Source organism: Myotis myotis, unplaced genomic scaffold (genome assembly GCF_014108235.1).
Source record: "Myotis myotis isolate mMyoMyo1 unplaced genomic scaffold, mMyoMyo1.p scaffold_m19_p_15, whole genome shotgun sequence".
Classification (NCBI taxonomy): domain Eukaryota; kingdom Metazoa; phylum Chordata; class Mammalia; order Chiroptera; family Vespertilionidae; genus Myotis; species Myotis myotis.
Genome location: NW_023416319.1, coordinates 48,707,203 through 48,728,600, shown reverse-complemented (window position 1 = coordinate 48,728,600; position 21,398 = coordinate 48,707,203). Strand labels below are relative to the sequence as shown.

Genomic DNA, 21,398 nt, shown 5'->3' with positions numbered 1-21,398 from the left:
TGGGGGAGACAGGAGGCCACGGCAGTGCCGGGGAAGCCTGCCGAGGTGGCAGGGGCAGTGACGAGGGAGAGGGATGGCCGCTCCGTCCACCAGGGAGCTGGGCTCTCTCCAGGCTGGATGCTCTGAATTCGTTAGTGGGAAACCCACACTCCTCCAGAGGGGCACTCAGACGCCTGGACCAAGAGAGAAATGGAAACTTTCCCCCCGCTGTTCTGCAGTTCACACCAGACTGGGGACAGGACAGAATTCTAAGGCTGCACAACTAACGTGACAGCTGGTTTCCAGGCTCAAACCTTCAAAAGCTTCACAAGCAAGTGTGGACTCTGCCCATTTGCAAACATCATGCATATGCAGCCAACAGAAGTGCCAGGTCACACGAAGTTCCACCTTTGTAACCGTGACCTACCAACCGCTCTGACGGTCCCGCGGAAGCTCCCTCAGGCAGGGAAACAAGCCCCGGGCGGGGACCTGTTCGAGGCCGCTCCGCTGATGAGCAGCAGGGCCTCTGAAAGCCACGTCATCGGGACCCACTCCTGTCGGTTCTCGTTCCATCCCAGACCCCCTCCCTCAGGAAGCAAGGAAGTGGCCCCCACCAGCCCAGGAAGCCCAGGCAGGTGCCTGATTGGCCACCACACTCACCTGGACATCTCTCTGGACGAGCGACATGTCCACATTTGTGCTTTCATCCCGGTTTCCCTGAAAGGAAAGAGGCTGTGTGGTCAAGGCCACTCCCTGGAGTTGCCCCTCGCTCCCCATCCTTTCCCTCCCGGCCCAGGGAGGCCCCTCTCCGCTGCATGGGGAAGGTACCTGAGAGAGAGAGATGAGGAGCCGCTGGAAGTGTCCTGACGTGTCGCTTCGAATGGCCTCCTCCAGGGTCTTCCTGAATTCTGGGGGACACACAAAGGCCCACCTTGTAGCCCGGTGGACAGAGCTGCCCACTGCAGACAGTCAACAGTGGGCACTGGCAAGAGAAGGGCCGGGAGTCCTGGGCTCGAGGAGACAGGTGGCCCACGGGGCTCTCCGGGGACACACATTGGGAAACCCTGGGGGGTTGTGAACGCCAGGCTGACCTGGCCTCTCACCAGGCCTGGCCCAAACCATGCCCAAGAGGTTTCCTCAGCCCTCGCTTCCTTTAGTCAGTGTCCTGTGTGCAAACAGCAGGCAGGGTTGGGCCTTGGACCAAAGCCCCATGTGCTGGTTGTGGCAGGGGAGTGAGGTGATGAGAATCCAGGAAGGAACAGAGGCCCTGGGAGAGGGTGTGGCCAGGCCTGGATCACACCGGGATCTGCGGAGGGCATGGGGCCTGGGGCAGCCTACCTGCTTGGTAGGCTCTGCTCAGTTCCCGGATGTGGTCGTTGTTGCGGGAGGCGAGGATCTCGATCAGACAGGCTTCGTCTGTGCCAGCCCCCTGCAGAAGGCACAGCAAACCACAGGTTTGTTACGCTCCCTCACTGGCTCCCAGGAAAGAGCAGGCGCCGTGCCACTGCCCTGCTCCCCAGGGTACAAATCCCAGCAACAGAAGTCACAGAGCCCCTGGTGCCGCTGTCCCTCTGAGAGCAGCCATGCCATCCTCCGAGCCCCAGGGCGGCACCAGGTGACAGCGACGTGGTGATGAGGGGACCACGCGGAGGTTCGTCCCCCTTTTACCCACCGGGAACCTGAGAATCAGAGGGGTAGTGACTTGTCCCAGGCAAAGTGGGTTGAGATGGGGACTCAGAATGTGTTATCCCAAGTTCAGCGCATGAATGAGATGAGAAACAACTGAGAGTGGGCATGTGGGAAAACGAGCCTCAGAATGGACCGTGGGCATCGGCAGACGTCCAGGGAAAGGCAGCAACAGTGAGGACGAGGGAGGGCGGCAGGGACAGTGAGGACGAAGGACAGGGCACCAGCCTGGCTTCTGTCGGTCTGAGTCCCAGCCCTACTGCTGACGAGCTGTGTAACTGTACACACGCCACTCAGCCCCTCTGGTCCATACAATGGGCAGCCACAGTCCCATTTTACAGATGCTCAAGGACACACAGCCAGTCAGTGACAGCTGACCCCACACCTGGTTGTTTCCAGCACCCCACAACCACCACCACCTCATGAATGGGTGGGGTGGGGGCTGGGCAGAGGTCTAGGGGCCCTCCCAGGTGCCCTCCCCAATGCCTCCTGACCCCTCGGTAGAAGAAAGGGTGTTTCAGGGAGGTCCCTCCCTTCCAGCTCCACACCGAGGGCTCTCCCTCTCCTCCTGGGGGCAGGCAAGGTCACTGCGCCTCCCCGCCTCGCTTCTCCGCCACGGAGGAAATGTTAGATTCCTCCCAAAGCACCCCGCTGTGGGCTGCCCTGCCATCCACAGGGATCCCCACTGTGGGTCTGGGGCTCCCCTGGGGTGTACGGCATGCAGAGGATTCTCCGCTCGGTCACAGCTGAGAGGCTGGCAGACACTAAACCAAACCGAGCCATTCACAATCTGGACTCAGGAGCCGCTGGCCTCTTCTGTGGCTGGGTCTCTGGCGGGCAAATGGACAGGGACCCTCGCCGAGCAGACGAGGAGGGAGCAGGAAGCAGACGGAAGCACAGAGTGGACTCAGAAGCAGCGGCGAGAGCTCCCGCCTGGTGCCTGCGCGTGACACCCGTCCTATCTGTCCCCACGCCAGGCTGGTCCTCTCTGTGCTCATAACCGATTCCTCTCTGTTCTGCTTCAAGTGCTCCGGGTGCTGCTGTCATTTGCTAATGAATGAGGATGAGCCACCCGTGCCTCATACCCCTCTACAGCCCCAGCTCCCGCCACGCCGTGAAGATGGAGACACTTGGATGTTCCCCGACAATGAATGGCACTTGGCTTTCCTCTTGGGGAGTCACCGGGAGGTCCCCTTCCAGAGCACTTGGCATCCAGCCCGAGGGGCTGTTGGAGCCAAAATGACAACAGCAGCTAGTGAGCGGCTAAGGCACACCACATGGTCCAGGCCCCCCCGGGCTGTGTCCACAGTGTGAACACACGCACACACACACACACACATGCACATGCACATACACGCACACTTACACACCTTGATGGCTTCCTTTATCTCGTAAACATCAAAGAGGATTGGGGTCTTCATCAGAGCCAAGATAGTCTTCTCGAAGTTTCCTGACAGTTCAGATTTCAGATCTTTGATCAGATCCTGATTGGATATTCAAACAAACAACAACCCTACTTAGAGACTCCACAGGTGACGAACAGGGACAACTTCACAGATGTGAGGAGGGAGCACTGACCCTCCACCCCAGCCCCGCCCTGCGGAACCGGCGCTGCATCTGAACCCGTCCCCGGGGGGCCCTGGCACACTAATGCTGGAATACTAGCCTACTCAATACTTACCCAGGTTTCACCTTCCAAAGATTCAAAGTTCAAAATATGCCCCTTGCATTTGTTCAGGCCTGAAAGCCTTTTCCTTCAAGCCCTTCTACAGCCAAGCCTCCAGGGTGGCCATGAAGAGGGCAGGACAGCAGCCAGGTTCCCAGGAGGGGACCAGGCCAGGGGGAGGGAATACTTTGCTTAGGGGCTCAGTGATCATGGCAGCGCCGGGGCAAGAACCCTGATCTCTGGCGCCTGTCATCAAATCTCCGTTCCCTGTGGACTCCGGTTTCTCCCTCAGAGCATCGTTCACCCCTAGAAGGTGCCATCAGCCGAGGCCACTGGCTGGATGGGCAGCAGGAACACCCTGATGTGCCTCACTGCCCCAGGGAAGAGCAGGGCTGTGCTGGAGGACGCCTCATTCCGGGGGACCAGCCTCCCTGGACCCTTCCCGGCACCCTCACCTTCCCATACGCTGTCTTGAAGGACAGGAGGATCTGCTGCCGCTGCTTGTTGGAGCGACTCCCCAGACAGTCGATGATGGCCTGCTCGTCAGTCCCTGGAGGAAGAAGAGGTGGGAGTGGGCAGGGCTGGGGGTCCTGGGATGCTCTGCAGCTGGAGACTCCCTAGGCGTGGCTCCTCCCCTGCTGGGCACCCCAATGCATCCCCACATCCATCTTTCTCCACTACCACTAGGGCCAGGCTGCCTTGACCCCGCGACCGCAGCCCACAGAGCCACTGGGTAACTGCTTGGGGTATGGGGGTGGGGGATGGGTGAGCATTTGAGCCATTGGGACCGCTCACCAAAGCCTTTCATAGCCTTCCGCAGAACTTCGGCGTCTCGCAGAGGGTCAAAGCCAGGAGCATCGGTGATGGTACCTCGCTTCCCAAACTGCTGGGACGAACAGACTTAGGTAAGAGGCTGCATCCCCAGGTGCGACTGCCCCACCCGACTCTGGGAATGACCTTTTCTCTGAAAGGTGGGGTAGCTGAAGGAGCTCACAATAACAGCACAGAGGAACCCACTGAGTGGTCCGATGTGGCCATTATCTGTCCTGCGTCCTGGTGCTGACGCTCTGCCTGGCTCCCGTGGCTAGGAGCCCATCTACAGCTCAGTCCTGATGCTGAAAATCGGCCCTACACCCAGGTCCTGGGGGCTGGCCTGGGCTCCTGCTGAAGGGGAGGCCTCAGGCACAGGAGCCACTGGCTTCTCCCCGATGCCTTACCACCAAAGCATCATCTAATGGCTGGTCCACGGAGCACCTCTGTGCAAACTAGAAAAAGGTGACTCCTCTGGGGGGATGCAGGTGCCCACCCTTCACGATGGTCCAGCAGCCTGACTACCTCCTGGACCAGCACCAGCTCCTGGCACCTCTTCTAGACTCTACAACCTGCTGCTGCCTCACTTCTTCCTGAAACTGGCAGCCGTGCTCCCAGCAAACTTGAATTTCCCTGCCTCAGCCGTCTCATGGTGGGCTATCTTCTGTGGCTAATGCAGACTGATTTTAACAGTTAAGGAGATAAACTCAAGAGAAGAGATGAGGTGGAAGAGAGGAAGGAAGGGAGGGAGGGAGGGGAGCAGGGCAGGGGTGGGGAATGTGAGGGGCAGGGAAGAGAGGGGACCCCCGTCTGAAAATAGCGATCAAGCACATAGCACTAGCATTGCACTCTGCTGGGGTGGCCATGTAACCATGACAATGAACTCTAGGTTCTGCAAACACAAACTGTTCTCCCAGAGGAGCCAAGAGCAACTCTGAAGGAAGGGCCAACCATCTTCCCTACACGGAGGTTTTACAAATCCTCTCCAGTGAGTGGGATGGGAGGTGGGGGCCCATCCAGGAGCTGAAGACTCAGAGCTGTTGGGCATAAAACCTGAGCCCAGGCAGTAAGTAAACAACACAGAGGAATGAGCACCCGGGACATTCACGCCAACTCGCACTCAGAACATCTAACCAAACCGGGAGACAGGGCAGCTCCCTGCTCTTCAGGAATTCAAACCAGGGCTGGGGAGTCTGACACTCTGTTAAAACAAGAAGTAGTTACAGCCCTAGTCCTGTTGGCTCAGTGGATAGAGCGTCAGCCTGGGGACCGAAGGGTCCTGGGTTCGATTCCGGTCAGGGGCATGTTCCTCGGTTGCAAGCTCCTCCCCAGCCCTGGCCTTGGTTGGGGCACGTGCAGGAGGCAACCAATCGATGTGTTGTTTCTCTCACAACGATATTTCTCTGTCTTTTCCTCTCTCTTCCACTCTCTCTAAAGTCAATGGAACAATAGCCTCGGGTGAGGATTAAGACAAGAAGTTACAGGTGGAGGACTGAGCCCTGGCCTGTCCACCCACACCCCCAGCCACACCCTCCTGGCCTCGCTGGCAGGACACTGGGCCACGCGTCTTGGGCCTTTGGAGCCAGGCTGCGACTGAGGGTAGCACAGGGCTGGCACTCACCTGAGATGGGGGCACGGCAGGGGTGACGGTCCCGGACCCTTGATATGCTGGGTAGCTTGGCACTGGCTGCTGGTGCTGCCCAGGAGGCGGCATTGGTGACTGCCCAGGGTAGGTCATTGGCGGCTGCCCAGGGTAGGCTCCTGGGGGCTGCTGTCCGGGAGGCGGCATGGGCTGGCCTGGCACAGGGGCCCCTGGGTATGACGGGTATGAAGGCATCCCAGAGGGCGGGTTTCCTCCAGGGGGCGGGTACATTCCATATGGAGGAACAGGCTGCTGAGTGGAAGGGGGCTGCCCAAAACCCCCAGGGGGCAGAGGAGGGTAACCGCCCCCAGGGGCCCCAGGGGCTCCAGGGTACGGGTTTGGCACGTTGGCTCCTCCGAACGTCCCGGACATGTTGGCTGCCTGAAAGTCCACAAAGCAGAGAAGAGCCTAAGATTAACGAGGAGGCCAAGCAGAGCCCAGGACAACCCTGCAGAACACACGGAAACACCCAGATGACAAAGTCCAACCAGCCCCCTGTCACGGGGAGAGGGAGCCTTCCCTCCTCCCTCCCCGCCCTGAGCCTGCAGGCCCCCGGCGCTGCCCTTGGAGCCAAGCACCTGACACCGTCCCACCACCCCACCTGCACTGCTGACCCCCACCTGCTCTTGTGCCCAAAGCCCCCACACTGGCTCTAGCTCCGCATGGTTACCATGGCAACTGCCTAACTCTTCCCAGTGGGTAATCAGTACTCCAGGGCTAAGGCTGTGGTGTGTTTCATCCACATATCCCAGTACCCAGGATGGGCCTGTCACATCTTAAACTGCCCACTGGTTACACTATTTACATGAAGCATACATTTGCTTAGATTACAAAGTATACGATTTTAAAAGCAAATCAACAAGGAAAAATAGCATGTTACCAGGAACCCACTCCCAGGCCCAAGCGGAACAGCCACCCACACATACATACACACACTCACACAAAGATGGACATTTGTACACGGCACGTGCACGCACATACACATACCCACCCTCACCTCCCTGCCAGCCCTATTCTGAGCTCATACAAAAGGCGCTCAACACATTTGAAAAAGGTACCACCCTACCCAACCCCGAAGAGCAGGAAAGGACCTAACAGACTGTGTGCCCAGTGCGTTCCCCTCCCTGCTTTTACAGCTGGGCAGATGTAGAGGCAGAGAGGGACTGTGAGCAGGTGAGAGCCCTGACAAAAACCCCTGTCCTAAGATGGCCCTCAGTACACTCAGCATCACAGTAACACACACAGCCCCCCTGACACCCTGGAAGCCAGCAGCCTCACGCCCTGGCCATGCAGGAGTGGGCCTAGGCAGCCCAGCAGGAGGGCTGGACTCACCATTCCCGAGAGGTAGTCCTGGTTGAACTGCCCTGCGTAGTTGGCCACGTTATCCAGCCCAATTGGGGGCATGTTGGGCTGGGGGTAGCCAGCACCTCCCCAGGCACCGCCACCTGAAAGCAACACCAAGCCCGTTAGCCCCTAGTCAGCCCCCCAACGGGGAAAGGCAGAGACGGCAAGCTCCCAGGTGGCCCAGGGGCAGGCCAAGCAGGGTCTCAGAGACAGCACTACAGACCACACAGAACCCCCAGGCAAGCAAGTCTAGCCCAGTCCCACTGCCGGAGGAAGGGAAGAGGGGGCCTTCCTCTCCGTCCAGGGAGGGAAGGGGTGGTTCAGCAACACTCCCAAGCCCTCTGTGGGGTCCTCAGGATGCAGGAGGTCAAGGGCAGATCTGCCCCCCACCCTGACCCCAGGCTCCCCATCGTAGAGCAAGAGTGCAGACACAAGGACAGGTCATTTTAGGACAATGTGCTGGGTCCACGACAGCAGGAGCTCAGGGAGCACTGAGAATCCAGGGAGATGCAAACGCATGGTGGAGGGGGGAGGCTGCCACTGTGGCTGTTTGCTATCGCGAGTCTGCAAAAGGCAGGGAGGAGCAGGTTGGAGGAGGAAAGGAGATGGGCCTGAGTCACGTTAAACACAGACACGGTCCATGTGGGGACAGTGGGGGACATCAGTGAAAAGCCCAGCTCTGGAACCAGCAGGACCAGGGACTGTGTCCTAGGGCGGGGGCACCCACCACCGAAGTTCCGTTTCCTCTGGGGACAAGGGGGGGTAATAACTAGTGTTTGCTTCAAGTTGCCGGGCTGAGGCTGTTAATGCCCATGCAGGGCCTAGCTGGGCGCCCATGTTACGCTGTCACTGACAGGCAGCACGCAGCTCAGCTGGCGTCATCATGCCGGCTGCTGGCCTGTTAGATGCATTTCTGTTCTGGCAGCAAAAGGGCCCTGGGGCCTCCAGTTGGCTTTTGCGCTGCAGAGCTCCAGACACTCAGGACAGAGCCTTCCCGAGTCACCTGCCTGCTCTCCTGCTGCTCAGGTGCTCAGACGATAGGATTCCTACTAGAGAGGGACTCAGGCCAGCACTGGCAAATCAGGACAAGGGCTTGCTCGGAGCGCGATGGCCCAGCTCCACCGATGAGTCAGCTGCTGAGGCCTGACCTTCACCAGGTGATGAGGGGGGTGAGTCCGAATGGCCTGTGGGGCCCTCAGTGCTCAAACCCCAGAGCCTCAGCTCTAGAGAAATGAATGTGCCCAGGGATGAGGGGCATCACAGCTGAGGCCACTGCAGGATGCCCAGCCTGGAATGGTCCCTTCTCCCCCCTTGTCCCAGGAGGGCCTCGTTTCCCTCCTACCCTGGGGGCCAGGCCAGAAAAGATGACCTCTAGGTATGCAGAGCAGCCACAGGACACCGGACCCTCAGAGACCGCCTTCACCGCCCCCCGGCTCCCCAACCCCACAGGGGGACCCTGCACTGCAGGACCCTGCGCCCGGAGCACAGAAGTGACAAGTCACCTGACAGCGCCGAGGACACCATGCCAGACGCTTTAGCTGGCTCTCTTGTTAGCATCTGGGACAGCCCAGTCGGGGAGAGATCCGTGAAGCCATTTGCAAAGGAGACAACGCAGCCAGGAGAAGCCTTTGCCCACTGCTATCAGCTAACAAGTCACGAGACCTGGTCCTGGCCTCCCAGAGGCAGCTTCAAACCCAGGCTCTCCTGCCTCAGGTTCCCTGCCCTCCTCCAGCCGCCACCCCACCTGGCTACACTGTGGGGGACAATCTTATCCCTCCCCTCCCCACACACACTCTTACCTGGTGCAACTGGAGGGTAGCCGCCTGCGGGCGGGGGGTAGCCTGGGTAGCTCATGGTCAAATCTGAAAGGAAGAAAAAAACCGCTCAGGCTCTGCCGGGAGCTCCCACCAGCCTAACCAGAAACTTGTCGGGAAGCCACAAGCCAGGCCCCTGCAGGAGAAATTGCATCAGTCTGGACTGTGGTAACCAGTTTACCGTCTACCTGCCAGGGCCTCCAGCTCAGGCACACCCACACTCACACCCACACCCACACTATAGGACTCGCCACCCACGAGCCGTGGGCTTCCCTGAAAACCCCTTTCACCTAAGCTTCACTCCCACCTCTCTCTCTGTCTCCATCTTCCAGTGCCCTTATCACCATCCATCCATCAGGGGGCCAGAGCCCATCTCCCAGTGCCCAACCTGCGAAGCTCTTGTGGCAGCCCACCCCCGCAATCGGCCCCAGGCTACACTCTCATTCTCCAAACTCTGGTTCATCCCTCAAGGGAACCTGGCAGGAACCATTGTTCCAGAAACAAGGAGGGACCTCAGGAGCTCACCCGATCCAGGAGCGGGAATCAGGCAAGTGAGGCAGCACCATGCTGCTAAGATGAGGCCTGGAGCTCAGCAAGGGTAAGTAGGTAAAAGGAGGACACGGGCCTAGAAGCCAGGCCGCTGTGAATACAGACCCCTCTGCTGTGCCCCATGCCAATTAAACTGCCCAGGAGCGACACAGATCTGCCATGATATCAGCCACTCTTGCTAGTCAGTGGCTGCTGCGGTTTGCAGAGTGTGACGGAACCTGTAGGCCCCCTTAACAATCACACCTGCTGGCCCAGTGAGCTCTCCTTCCATGCTGGGCCCCACTGGTTCCCAAATGCAGGGCCCCAGAGCCACCTGGAGGGCTTGTTCAACACAACAGGGGGCTCCACCTACAGAGTCTGCATTTCTCACAAGTTCCCAGGTGATACTGCCTGCTGGTCCAGGGCCCCACTTTGAGAAACTGCTACCTACCTATGAGATTCTAGTTACTCTTCTTAGCTGCACTGGAGAACTGGGAATGCATTTTCATGGGGGCTGCAGGCCTTTCTTACGGTACTACCAGTCCCCAGAAGGTGGGCCTGGTTCTTAGCCCGATGGCTGAGGTCATTTGTTTTGGTCTATGGGCCCAGACTGTAGGCAAAGCAATCTTGAGGCCAGACAATGGCTAAGTGACCTTGGAGAGAGCTAGAACTGGCTACCTGCAGTGTGGACCACAGACTTTCGTTGTACACAGTGGTCTGATGGTCAAGACCCCAGTGGGGCTGCCCTAAGGCTGCTTCATCTCCCTGTGGCTGGTGAGCGGTCAGCACAAAGCCCTCCAGGTCCTGCCCTCAGCCTGACCCTCTGCCAGGACCTCAGACCTTGCTGGTGTGGAGGTCCCGGGGATCTGAGTGATGGGTGAGTTGGGAACCTTCGGTGGGAGGAAGAGAGAACAGGCGAGCTGCAGCTGTGTCCTGACATTCTTCTCTCTGGAGACCATCACTACGCAGAAGCTTTGGGCGCCAAAGACCCCTGTCCACTTCTCGTCTCTTCCCAGAGCAATGAAGCCAAAGGGCCACAGCCACAGCAAGGTGGCAGGAAAAAACCACCACAAAATCAAGAAACTACCGTTCCATACCCCAAATAAAATTCAGCCAGACCAAAGATTTCAATGCAAGAAGTGGCCCCAAACCCCAAAGATGTGAAATTAATGTTCTGCATGATAAGAAACAAATAAGGAAAACAACAAAAAGACAAGCGAGCCGGGCCAGTGTGGCTCCGTGGCTGGACACCGACCTGTGAACCAGGACAGTCATGGTGAGATCCCAGGTTGCTGGCCTGATCCCCAGCAGGGGGCGTGCGGGAAGTAGCCGATCAATGATTCTCTCTCATCATTAATGTTTCTATCCCTCTCTCCCTCCCTCTCTCTGAAATCAAAGAAAAACAGATATCTATGTATTTTTAAAAGACAAGAGAAATGACAAACTTAAGAAAAACGTTTTATAATAAAAAGACCACTAGGAAAACTCAAATGATGTGAGCAGGCAATTACAGAAAAGGAACTAAAGATTAAAGATGTTCACACTCACTATATGCTGAGAATCACCAATGAAAAGTACAGCAACGTCAAATTTTAAAACGACACCCTCTTTGACCCGGAGACTGGACTTCTGGAAGTGCGCTTCGCAGGCACACTGACACCGTGGGAGGGGACATCCGCACACGGCGACTGCAGCACTAGTTACAACAAACCCCTACATGTGCCCTAAAGACATCGCCACGGAGTCATACAATGGGTACTCTGTAGCTACTTTTAGAATTAGCCAGCTCTATATATGGGGATATGAAATGATCACCGTTATTAATCAAGGTATAATACTAATATTTTTTTAAAAGAAAACCTACACACACAAACTTAGTGGTGTGTGTATATATACACACATGCACAGAGGCCACCCCTGGAACAATAAACAAGAAACTGGGTAACACTGGTTGCCTTTGGAGAAAAAAGTGGAGACAGAAATGAAGCTTACTGTTTATATTTGCATTTTTTACCACGTAAGTATTGCCTATTAAAAACAACTTTAAAAGGGCCCAATTCAGGTGGGGATTTCTGAGCTCACTGGAGGCTGCGGCTGTTCTTACAAGATTTGTATAACACACAGGGTCCATTCAGTCCAAGACAGCCCCTCTCTGAGCCTGGGGTTAGCATGACTGTATAAATATACCGGGCTCGGGCCTGGACCCGGACCGCTGGTGTTCCCCGCCTGGGTGTCCCCGCCTGGGTGTTCCCGCTGGGGCAGGGCGGCAGGTCAGCCTCCACCTGCCTCCAGGGTGCTGGTTCCCACGTGGGCTCGGAGTCCCCAGCAAGAGCCAGGATCTCCCCTGGCAATGAGCTCTGCCCTAGGTGCCCGCAGGCTGGGTCTAATCCCACGTCCAAGGAGCAGTCCTTCCTCTCAGGGTCTCCCTCTCCCCCCCAAGACCTCAGGCTTCCCCTCCCGAGAACCGTCATCTCCCGCCACCTCTGGCCTGAAGTAGTTTCAGGGCTACGACCCACTCCCTTGTTTTCTGAGGCCCCAGGTGTGGTCTGGAGAGTGCAGGGCGGGACCATCCTCTCCTTCCTCCTCCCACCTCCTGTCCTGGCAGCACTGGGATGTTCTGGATGAGACCTGAGGCAGATTCCTGTTAAATTCCTCCCTTTCCTTCTGCCCGAGCTCAGCCTACTGAGATCCCCTGGGATGCTGACCAACATCACACATCTCCGGCTCACTCAGCTTTATTTCACATCCACCGATACAGAAAGGGCCAAGGACGGACGCTCCCAAACTGTCCCTCCTGACCATCCCAGCTAGACAACAGCGGTACCGGTACCCGCCCGCCATCGGGCCACCTAACTAACCACAAAACAGCGCACATTGCCCCACGGTGTTCACAACAGCGTGAGGAGGGGCTCCATCAGGTAAGGGTGCTGACACTCTCCCACACCTAGAGCCCTCCAATCTAACCGCCAGGAGAAAAGCTGGCCAGCGGAGAGCCTGGGGCGGCCTCGGGGTGCAGCACCCTGGCTCCCAGCGCCCCCTGTTCCCTTCCCGACTACGGCATGTCCCGGGAGGCTGCAGGGATCCTGCTGCTGCTCTAGCTCCACATTCACATTCTTCCCCACTTTTTTGAAAATTAAGAAACCTGCTCATCCTCTAGTCTTTGGGTAACTTTGGCCTCTGATTCTTCTCAAAAGCCACCGCTGGGGCCTGCTGTCTTGGCAAAGCTGTTCCTGGGACCCTGGGGCTGCCATATCTCAGGCTCAGAAGGGAGCTCAGCAGGGCTTCTAGGCACCCCCTTCTGCGACCCTCCCAATGCCTGTCCAACCTCACTGCCCAGGACAGCCGGGAACAGAGTCCTTACAACCCAGCAGGCCCACTCTCTCCTTGGCACCCAGGAGCACCCCTTCTGCGCTCCCCATGGCCCCTCCTATTCCTGTCCTCTCCCAGAGGAGAACGGTGCCTGGGTGGGGATTCCTCCACTGCAGTTCCGACAGGGCACAGCTGGCTCTACGGGGCTCTGGTCACAGACCTCTGACGGGGACTCAGGCCGGCAGATGGCCTCTCAGGACTTCTCGTTCTTAGAAAGCAGCCTCCAGGGAACCTCAGGCCCCTGGTCCTGCCTCCTGGGGCTGCTGCAGCTAACACCACCCTCCCTTTCTCGAGGGGCCCATCTACCTGCAGCTGCACACCGACTTCATCCAGCTGTGGCCCTCCCCCAGCTGTGGCCCTCCGGCTTCTCAACCTTCAGTCTACAGCGCTTCTTACTCCAGATTGCCGGGTCCCTCCCCCCGTGTCTGAGTCAGCAGGGCTGGGAGCGGACCCCAAATGCTGCTTGACTATGAACCACACTCTGAGCAGCACTGGTCACCACGCATGAGAATCACCTGGAGAGCTCACTAAAAACTGCAGCCGGCTGGGCCCCGTCACTCTAGGCCTTTCAACCTGGATGGGCCCGGGAATCTGAGGCTTAAACAAGCACCCCAGCCCCGCCATCACCCCCAGCCATTCTGTGCTCCACACTCTAGGAAACACTCCTTCCAGGTGCTTGCACACTGTCCAGCGTTTATTCGCAGCAGCTGCCTGAGGAAAAGCACCAGAACCCAGGTGTCCCTGAATCCCATCAGAACCGAGCCTCAGAGGCGAGGGGACGCGGGGACCGGGAAAGGACCTGCTCCCTCAGGCTGTGCATGGACACACAGGTGCACCATCAAATCCCAAGGCTCCACAAGGCACCAGACGGAGCCCCAGACACAGGAAATGCTGTGCTGGGGGAAGAGGCAGAACCTCCCAGAACAAGAAGCTCCCTCCCCGCCCAACAACTCGAGATGGGGACACAGCGGGACTCTGCACCTCCAGCATCTTCTGCTGTCACCTGACTTGCAGGGACACAGAGGAGGGATGGAAGGTGCACGTGTGTGCAGGCAGGGGGCATATGGGAAATCTGCATTTTCCACTCAATTTTGCTGTGAACCTAAAACTGCTTTAAAAGTAAATTACATTTAAAATTAGAAAATAAAAGGAACAGGCCAGGCCCAGTTGGAGTGTCATTCTGTACACCAAAAGGCTGTGGGTTCGATTCCCGGTCAGGGAGTGTACAGGATGCAACGGATCAAGGTTTCCCTCACATTGATGTTTCTCTCCACCTTCCCCCACCCCTCCTCTCTCTCTCTAAAAAGCAATGAAAACAGCCCTAGCCGATTTGGCTCAGTGGATAAAGAATCGGCCTGTGGACGGAAGGGTCCCGGGTTCAATTCCCATCAAGGGGACATGCCCGGGTTGCAGGCTTGATCCCCAGTAGGGGGCATGCAGGAGGCAGCCAATCAATGGTTCTCTCTCATCGCTGATGTTTCTATCTCTCTCCCCCTCCCTTCCTCTCTGAAATCAATAAAAATAGCTGTGACAGAGGACTTCACTTCTCAGGGCTCTCCCTTCACTGAGTTTTGGACTCCTGAAGGGGACACCTCTTTAGGTTTTCAGCCCAATCCTAGATTTACAGACTCCAGAACGTCCATATTGGAGGGGATCTTGAAGATGATCTAGTTTCCAGCCACCTCAGTTTTGTAGCTAAAATATGCCAGGGACATGGCTTACTCAAGTCACAAACACACGCTAGGGCTCGGCCTGCTGAGGCAGAGCTGCCTTCCTGCCCCTAATAGGGCTGCAAAACCCATGACCATCTCAACCTGGGCAGGGCTGCCTTCGGTGGGCACAGCTGGTCCTGCAGTTGGTGACCTACTTTAACACCCTCCTCCAAAGGCAGTGGGAGGACACTGCAGTAACTGTGCTTTGAACTGGGGTCAGCCAAGGCCATTCCTCATGGCTGGGAGGTTCCAGAAACCCTCCGGAGCCTCAGCTCACATCACTGCCCTCTCCCCACACCTGTGGGGAGGGAAGAGGGAGGCCACATGCAGCCATTCAAAGCCTATCTTGGGCCTAACCTGCACCCCCACCCCCAACTCAGACTTGCCGAGCAGAAACAGGCTGCACGGGGTACTCCGCTCCGTGCTTCCTGAACTGGGTTCTCTGACACCAATTTAACATCTTGCAAGTTGAGAATTTACCAGGTGCCCAGGTAAAAAAGAGAGATTAGTTGTCCAAAATCTTTGGAAAACAAAGCCTGCTACATCCCCTTCCAGGAAAGTGCCCATTCATAACAGAATAACAAAGGCTCTGACAAGGCCTGTAACAGAGGAGCTTGCTTATTAACTCTATCCCCAAATTTCCCAAACTTATTAGGCAATAATAGCTAACATTTATTGACTATTTCGTATGTACTAGGCACTGTGTTAAGTGCTTTACATGGAATTTAATTTACAAAAACTTTATAAAACAAATACTAAGCTTATGATTCCCATATTAGAGATAAGGAAACTGAGAAATTATATAACTTGCATAGGCTACAGCTGGTAAATGACTGAACCAGAATTCAAACCCAGGCAGCCAGGCTCTACTTCCCACAGAGCCCACCCACAGGCTCAGAAATTAGTATTTCAAAGACTGAAATGTTAAAAAAAACACTGCTTGCCTGGGCAGTCTTGTAGCTCAATGGTTGAGCATTGACCTGTGAACCAGGCGCTCACAGGTTCGATTCCCACATACCCCTCGTGCCTGGATTGCTGGCTCCACCCCCAGTGGGGGGTGGGAGGTCCTACAGGAGGTAGTTGATGGATGATTCTCTATCATCATTGATGTTTCTATCTCTCCCTTCCTCTCTGAAATCATTAAAAAAAAATTTTTTTTTAAAAAGAACATGAAATCTGAAGCCAGACTGCCCAGGTTCAAATTCCACTTCTGTCCTCTACTAGGTGTGTGGGCCTCCCTTTTCCATATCTGTAAAATGGGAGTGGTAACAGTTTAATATCAGATGGTCTCCTATCACTTAACCTTTCATCATATCAGCTTCCCCAGTATAAGACAGCAGTCAGGATTAGAGGGGTCCCAGGGTCTGGCCCATGTGATAATACTCAGGATGCGGAACGTGGGGGCAGGGTGGGGATGGGCTGGGGAAGCAGCAGGAGATGTGGGAGTCAGGACAGCGCGAAGGACAGAGGAAGGGAGAAGTGAAGGCTGCAGGTTCCTTCTCCCACACCAGCCCAGCTCTGCTGCAGCAGCCCTGTGAATGGCTGGGCTGCATTTTCCAATCACCCCAAGGAGAAATCACTAACAGGAAACTGGCAATGTTTTCTTTCCATCCTCTGTATGCCTGAGTGCCAGCGCCTGGTCCATGCTCCAGGAATGGGGACAGGCAGGAAGCAGAAGTGGAAGGTTGTGGGGGAGGAGAGGCACCTTTGCAAAGGCCTCTAGAAGAGGAAACCGGCCTGGGAAGAGGGACTGGAGGAGGCAGGGCCTTGGCCTGCAAAGGCCCAGCTCTGGGGGCACCCAGGAGCCTGTTGTCGGTGCAGCCCGCCCTCCATATCCGCAGATTCCGCATCCACTCATTCATCCAATCACTGATCAAAAATATTTGAAAAAAAATTCCAGAAAGTGATCCCTAAACAATACAGTATAACAACTCTTTACATAGCATTTACACTGTGTTAGGTATTATAAGTCACCTAGAGATAATTTAAAGTATTTGGGAGAGTATACACAGGTTATATGCAAATACTAACCCATCTGTCTATATATATAAAAGCCTAAGTGACCGGTAGGCCTGCCTATGACGCACACTGACCACCAGGGGGCAGACGCTCAATGCAGGAGCTGCCGAGCGACAGCAAGTTTGCAGAGTGCCCTCCCACACTCTGGGACCTCTCGGGGGATGTCGGACTGCTGGTTTGGGCCCAATCCCCACAGGCCAGGCCGAGGGACCCCATCTGCAGGAGAGACGCCCACTCACTCCGCAGACGTCCTTCGAGCTCCGGCGCCACCCCAGGTGCGTGGGGAGGGACTGCGGGAGGTTGGCTCCAGGGCATGTCCAGTCTGTCTTGCCCAGTGCCACCCCGCCGGCCACAGTCTAATTAATTTCCTTTCAATGTGCATGAATCCGTGCACCAGGCCTCTAGTTTTATATAAGTGACTTTAGCATCCTTGGGTTGTGGTGTCCAATCCCCTGCAAATACCAAATGACAGCGATACTTCCACTCTGGGCCCGCCGCCTGACGGACATCATGTTCTCTCCTCTCAGCTGCCTTTCCAGACCAGGTCCTTAGAACTGAGAAGGGGAGGGAGCAAGGCAGGAAGGACCACTTTCAGGTGCACAGAGATTCATCCGTGGGGTCTCTCTACCAACCCTCCTCAGCACAGCTCTCCGGCAGACCCAGCCCATTCCCGTCCATGGGGACAGCCCCTCGGACACCTGCCCACTGCAGAGGCTTCTGGAATAGCCATCACTTAGCCAAATGCCAAGTCCGGTTTGGAATTCCGAAGGAGTGGAAAGCAGACAGCAGAGGAAGAAGGTGAACCCAGATACGGTGTCAATATCTGGCTGAAACCAGGCCAGAATGTCACAGGGCTCAGGTTGTGGTCCTTGTAGACATCAGGTCCTTATGACAGTGGCAGAAATAAAAAAACATTTTTAAAAAGCCCTCACCCAAGTTTAAGTTCAAGGTATGGTCAGGAAGAGGAAATACCTCCCCCCCCTCAAAAAAAGGGGGAAATTGCGGGCTGTGCTTCTAAGCGCAGCTCAGGCTGGGGAGGCAGGTCTGTGTATTTGTTTCACCACTTCCGCCCCGGAGGCTGCTCCCAATTACACCACCTGCCAGGGGGCTCCCCCCAGGACCAGCCGGAGAAAACAGGTAGGAGGGACCAGCAGATGTTAATCCAGCACAAGTCCCCGAGATGTCTGAGCCCCCCTTGCCGCCCCACTTAGCTCTCAAGTCCCTCCATCTCCTGCAAAGTCCAACCCCAGTGCTGTTTCTCCATAATCACCTCGGCCCACAAGGGAGCCACACACTCCCAGCCCCGCTGCAGTTAACGTAAAACACAGCTGTGCCGGAAGGGAACTTGGGGAGCCCCCTCTCTGAACCCCTCCCCCGTCGGGGTGGGGAAAGGGGAAGCTGAGTGGTTCATCCCAGGTCATGCAGCCAAGCAGCACCAACACTGGGTCTCGGAATGGCCAACTCCAGATGCTCTGCAGTTATTCCACCACCCGTTATTCTCTTCCATCTCTAAGCCAGTTCCTCATCTTCACACAACCCACACGCCCCCGCAAGAGCCACCAACATCACAGCGCAGTCACAAGACTTCTCGGCTCTGCTGCGTGAGTCTCATCCACAGCCCACAGATCTGATACCATCTCCTAGCTCTGCTGGGGAACCTGAGCAACACACCAACTTTGGAGCCAATATTCTAGCTCTACCCCTGCTGGCTGTGACAGGAAGTCGCTTCACCTCTCTCCAGCCTTTCTCCTTACCTGTGAAACTGGGGAAATACACCATCTTACTCTGGCTGTGAGATGCTGATGCACTGATACACACATAGAAAGCTATCCACCATGTAGCTTATTAGCATATAGTAAGTACTCAGTTCATTTTTAACTTACCCCCTATAGACAAAAAAAAAGTGGTTCTGTGAAAAGTAGCCTCACAGGGTGATCTGATCATAAATTCCTAATGGGGCAGGCCAGGGTGGGTAGTCATACCCCAGGCATTTAACTTCTTAGTAAAGGGTTTATTTTTGCCTTAAGCAAGCTTGTCTATTGCTTCTGTGCATCTAGGCTAACACACCTTTGAAATAAGCCCCAAGAGAGCACATAATCTTAATTTATCCTGCAACCCCAGTTGCTTCCTCCCACCTTCAGGTAACCTTCCTTAAAAAAGAAACAGCAAATGTTCTGTTAGTCTCAGAAGCATTTACCTCAGTCTGTTGAGATCTGGCTTCCAGGCTCAAATAAATTTCTATTTCAATTCTCTACAGACTTGGACTTTTCTTACCTCAACCTCCTAAGAAGCATTATTAGCCTGGCAGCCAGGGTTTGGGTCCCAACTCCAACACCTGCTAAGTGACTTTCACTGACAGCCCCTCTGACCATCCCGAGATGGGCTCCACTGGAGTTACCGAGGACTGAATGAAGCGAGAACAGGGAAGACCTTTGTAAAGTACGGACAGTTCTCACTGTAACCAGCTCACCCAGTGTCGCTCTCTCCCAAGTGGCTAAAGAGGGACAGGCTCGGGTGCTCAGTCCACAGGTGTCCGGCTCACACTGGGGGGTCGGGAAAGAGGAGAGGGGAAGACTTTTGAAAGCACAAGTTCAAGGCACCATCAGGTTCCTTGATTAGGTCCTTCAAAACCACCCCCAACTGACAGTCCCCACCCGGATCCCCCGGAACCTGTGACTGGTACCTTACCTTTCGTGAGAAAAGCTACTTTGCAGATGTGATTATAGTTACCAACTTTGCGATGGGGAGATGATCCAGGTAGGCCCAATCTAATTACCTGAGTCCTTTCCTGGTTGTGTTAAGGATGAAAAGAAAGAATAAGGAGAAATTAAGGATGAAAAGGAAAAGATAAGCATGAGAGAGACGCCATCTGTGGAGGAACCAGCCGGGGCCACTGCCTTGAGAGGGGGAAGACAAGGATTCTCCTCTAGAGCCTCCAGAAAAGATGCATCCATGCCTACGAGCACTGAGACACCTGCGAGACACCTTAGAAATAAAATAAAGTCAGCCCTGGCCGGGCTTGGCTCAGTGGACAGAGGGTCGGCCTGCGGACTGAACGGTCCCAGGTTCGATTCCAGTCAAGGGCACATGCCTGGGTTGCAGGATTGATCCCCACCCAGTAGGCAGGAGGCAGCTTATCAATGATTCTCTCTCATCATTGATGTTTCTCTCTCTAACCTTCCTCTCTGAAATCAATAGAAATATATTAAAAAAAGAAAAAAAAGTATTTTTAAAAAAGAAATAAAGTCAGTGGTGGTCCATTTCCAAGGCAAGGCATTTAACCCTGAATGGAAAATTACTGGCAGTCTGCTTGCGTAGCAGCCTGTAGACGTGACAAAGTTCATGCACCTGGAGGGGCCCGGGAAACAGGATGTTGTTGGGGAGGAGCCAAGTGACAAGGGAACTTAATTTGGGAAGGGGAAAGAGAGAATACCCTATAAGGATATAATGAATCTTAGGTGACCTCTGGGAAGATTGTACACCCCATGGTACTCAGCCAATGAGGAACCGGGGGAGGGGCCTGCGAACTAGGGAATAAAATGCTGGCGGTAACCACTTTGAGCGTGCCTGCCCACCGGACACCTGATTTTGCAAGATCGACATTAAATGTCTCGCTTTGTGTCTCCATGTCCTTTCTGCTTTTTTAATTCTGGACTGGTGAGTGTTTCTCACAGACAGAACTACAAGACAAAGGCCCTGTGGGGAAATGGTGCTGCGGTAGCAAACAGTAGGGCGGTGCCTCAAAAAATTAAACATTTGACCCAGCAATTCCACTTCTGGGCACTTACCCAAAACAACTGAAAACAGGGACTCAAACATATTTATACACCCATGTTCATAGCAGTATTACTCATGTGGACAAAAAAGGAGCCACATACTAAACTGATAAGCTCAGGGGAAGCCTGCATGGCAGCCTTACAAACTCCGAGACTGAAAGTAACCCCTAGGATGGTCTGAACACAGAAATCTCTAACTAACAGCGAGTCCTGGCCTGTAGCTTCCTTGACAAATGCCAGTCTTTACTGTGGTAGCAGTTAGACAGATGTGAGCAGAGCAGGAAGATGGGCCAGGTTCAGGTCACCAGGGTGGAAAGCCCTGGGTGCCTCGCAGTGCCAACTGTAGGGTGGGCCTCATCCCCAGAGATAAGATCTAGGCCTCAGTTGTGTTTCAGCTCTAGGCCCCAAAAAGCAGCAAAACCAGACCAGTGACCCCAAGGCTGACTCAGGACCAGCTGCACTGGATAATGACCTCCTGCCCTGGTGATGACCAATCTATCAGTGGAGACTTCACCTGGAGAGCTGCTGAGTCTTCTACTGAGATCCTCCTCTGAGACTTCCCCTAAAATGTCCACCCTTAAAACCCTCAGGATGGAGGATCCAGCTCACTCTCCCACCTCACGCCTGCCTCTTCTTCTCTCCCCCTCATCCTCACCCTGTTCCCTTCCTCCCAGGAGCGCTACCTTTTCCTTCCTCACTCCAAGCTCCACGGGCTCTCCTTTGGCCTCTGTAACTTGTTTCCTGAGCCCATGTCTTCCAGCACTCACTTCTCCCACCTCTGTGATTTTCTAAATAAATGTCCTCTATAGTTTGAGTCTTGGCTCTGAATTTGTTCCTAGCCAGAACTCAAGTACCAAGCTTGCTGAACTGAGGTCCAGTCTGACCCCACCGGTCTAACACACGGTGTCATTCCTGCTGCAACGGCCACTAACATTTACCTTTAAATGTTTGTTTATTGATTTGAGAGAGAAAAACGCTGATTTGTTGTTTCACTTATTTATGCATTCATCGGATTCTTGTATGTTCCCTGACCAAGGAACGAACCCACAACCT

The 21,398-nt window shown here is 55.2% G+C and overlaps 1 protein-coding gene across 1 annotated transcript in view; it reads right to left on the bottom strand.

The window, feature by feature from the left end:
- ANXA11 (annexin A11) overlaps window positions 1-21,398 on the bottom strand; it is a 43,265-nt gene that overhangs the window by 5,926 nt on the left and 15,941 nt on the right. Inside the window, exons 2-10 of the mRNA XM_036337257.1 lie at window positions 8,927-8,989; window positions 7,116-7,228; window positions 5,763-6,164; window positions 4,127-4,214; window positions 3,787-3,881; window positions 3,036-3,149; window positions 1,318-1,408; window positions 808-887; window positions 640-696 (exon numbers count right to left, since the gene is read on the bottom strand). Coding sequence (XP_036193150.1) covers window positions 640-696; window positions 808-887; window positions 1,318-1,408; window positions 3,036-3,149; window positions 3,787-3,881; window positions 4,127-4,214; window positions 5,763-6,164; window positions 7,116-7,228; window positions 8,927-8,981 — 1,095 coding nt within the window. The 5' untranslated portion in view covers window positions 8,982-8,989. The remainder of the gene's footprint in view (window positions 1-639; window positions 697-807; window positions 888-1,317; window positions 1,409-3,035; window positions 3,150-3,786; window positions 3,882-4,126; window positions 4,215-5,762; window positions 6,165-7,115; window positions 7,229-8,926; window positions 8,990-21,398) is intronic.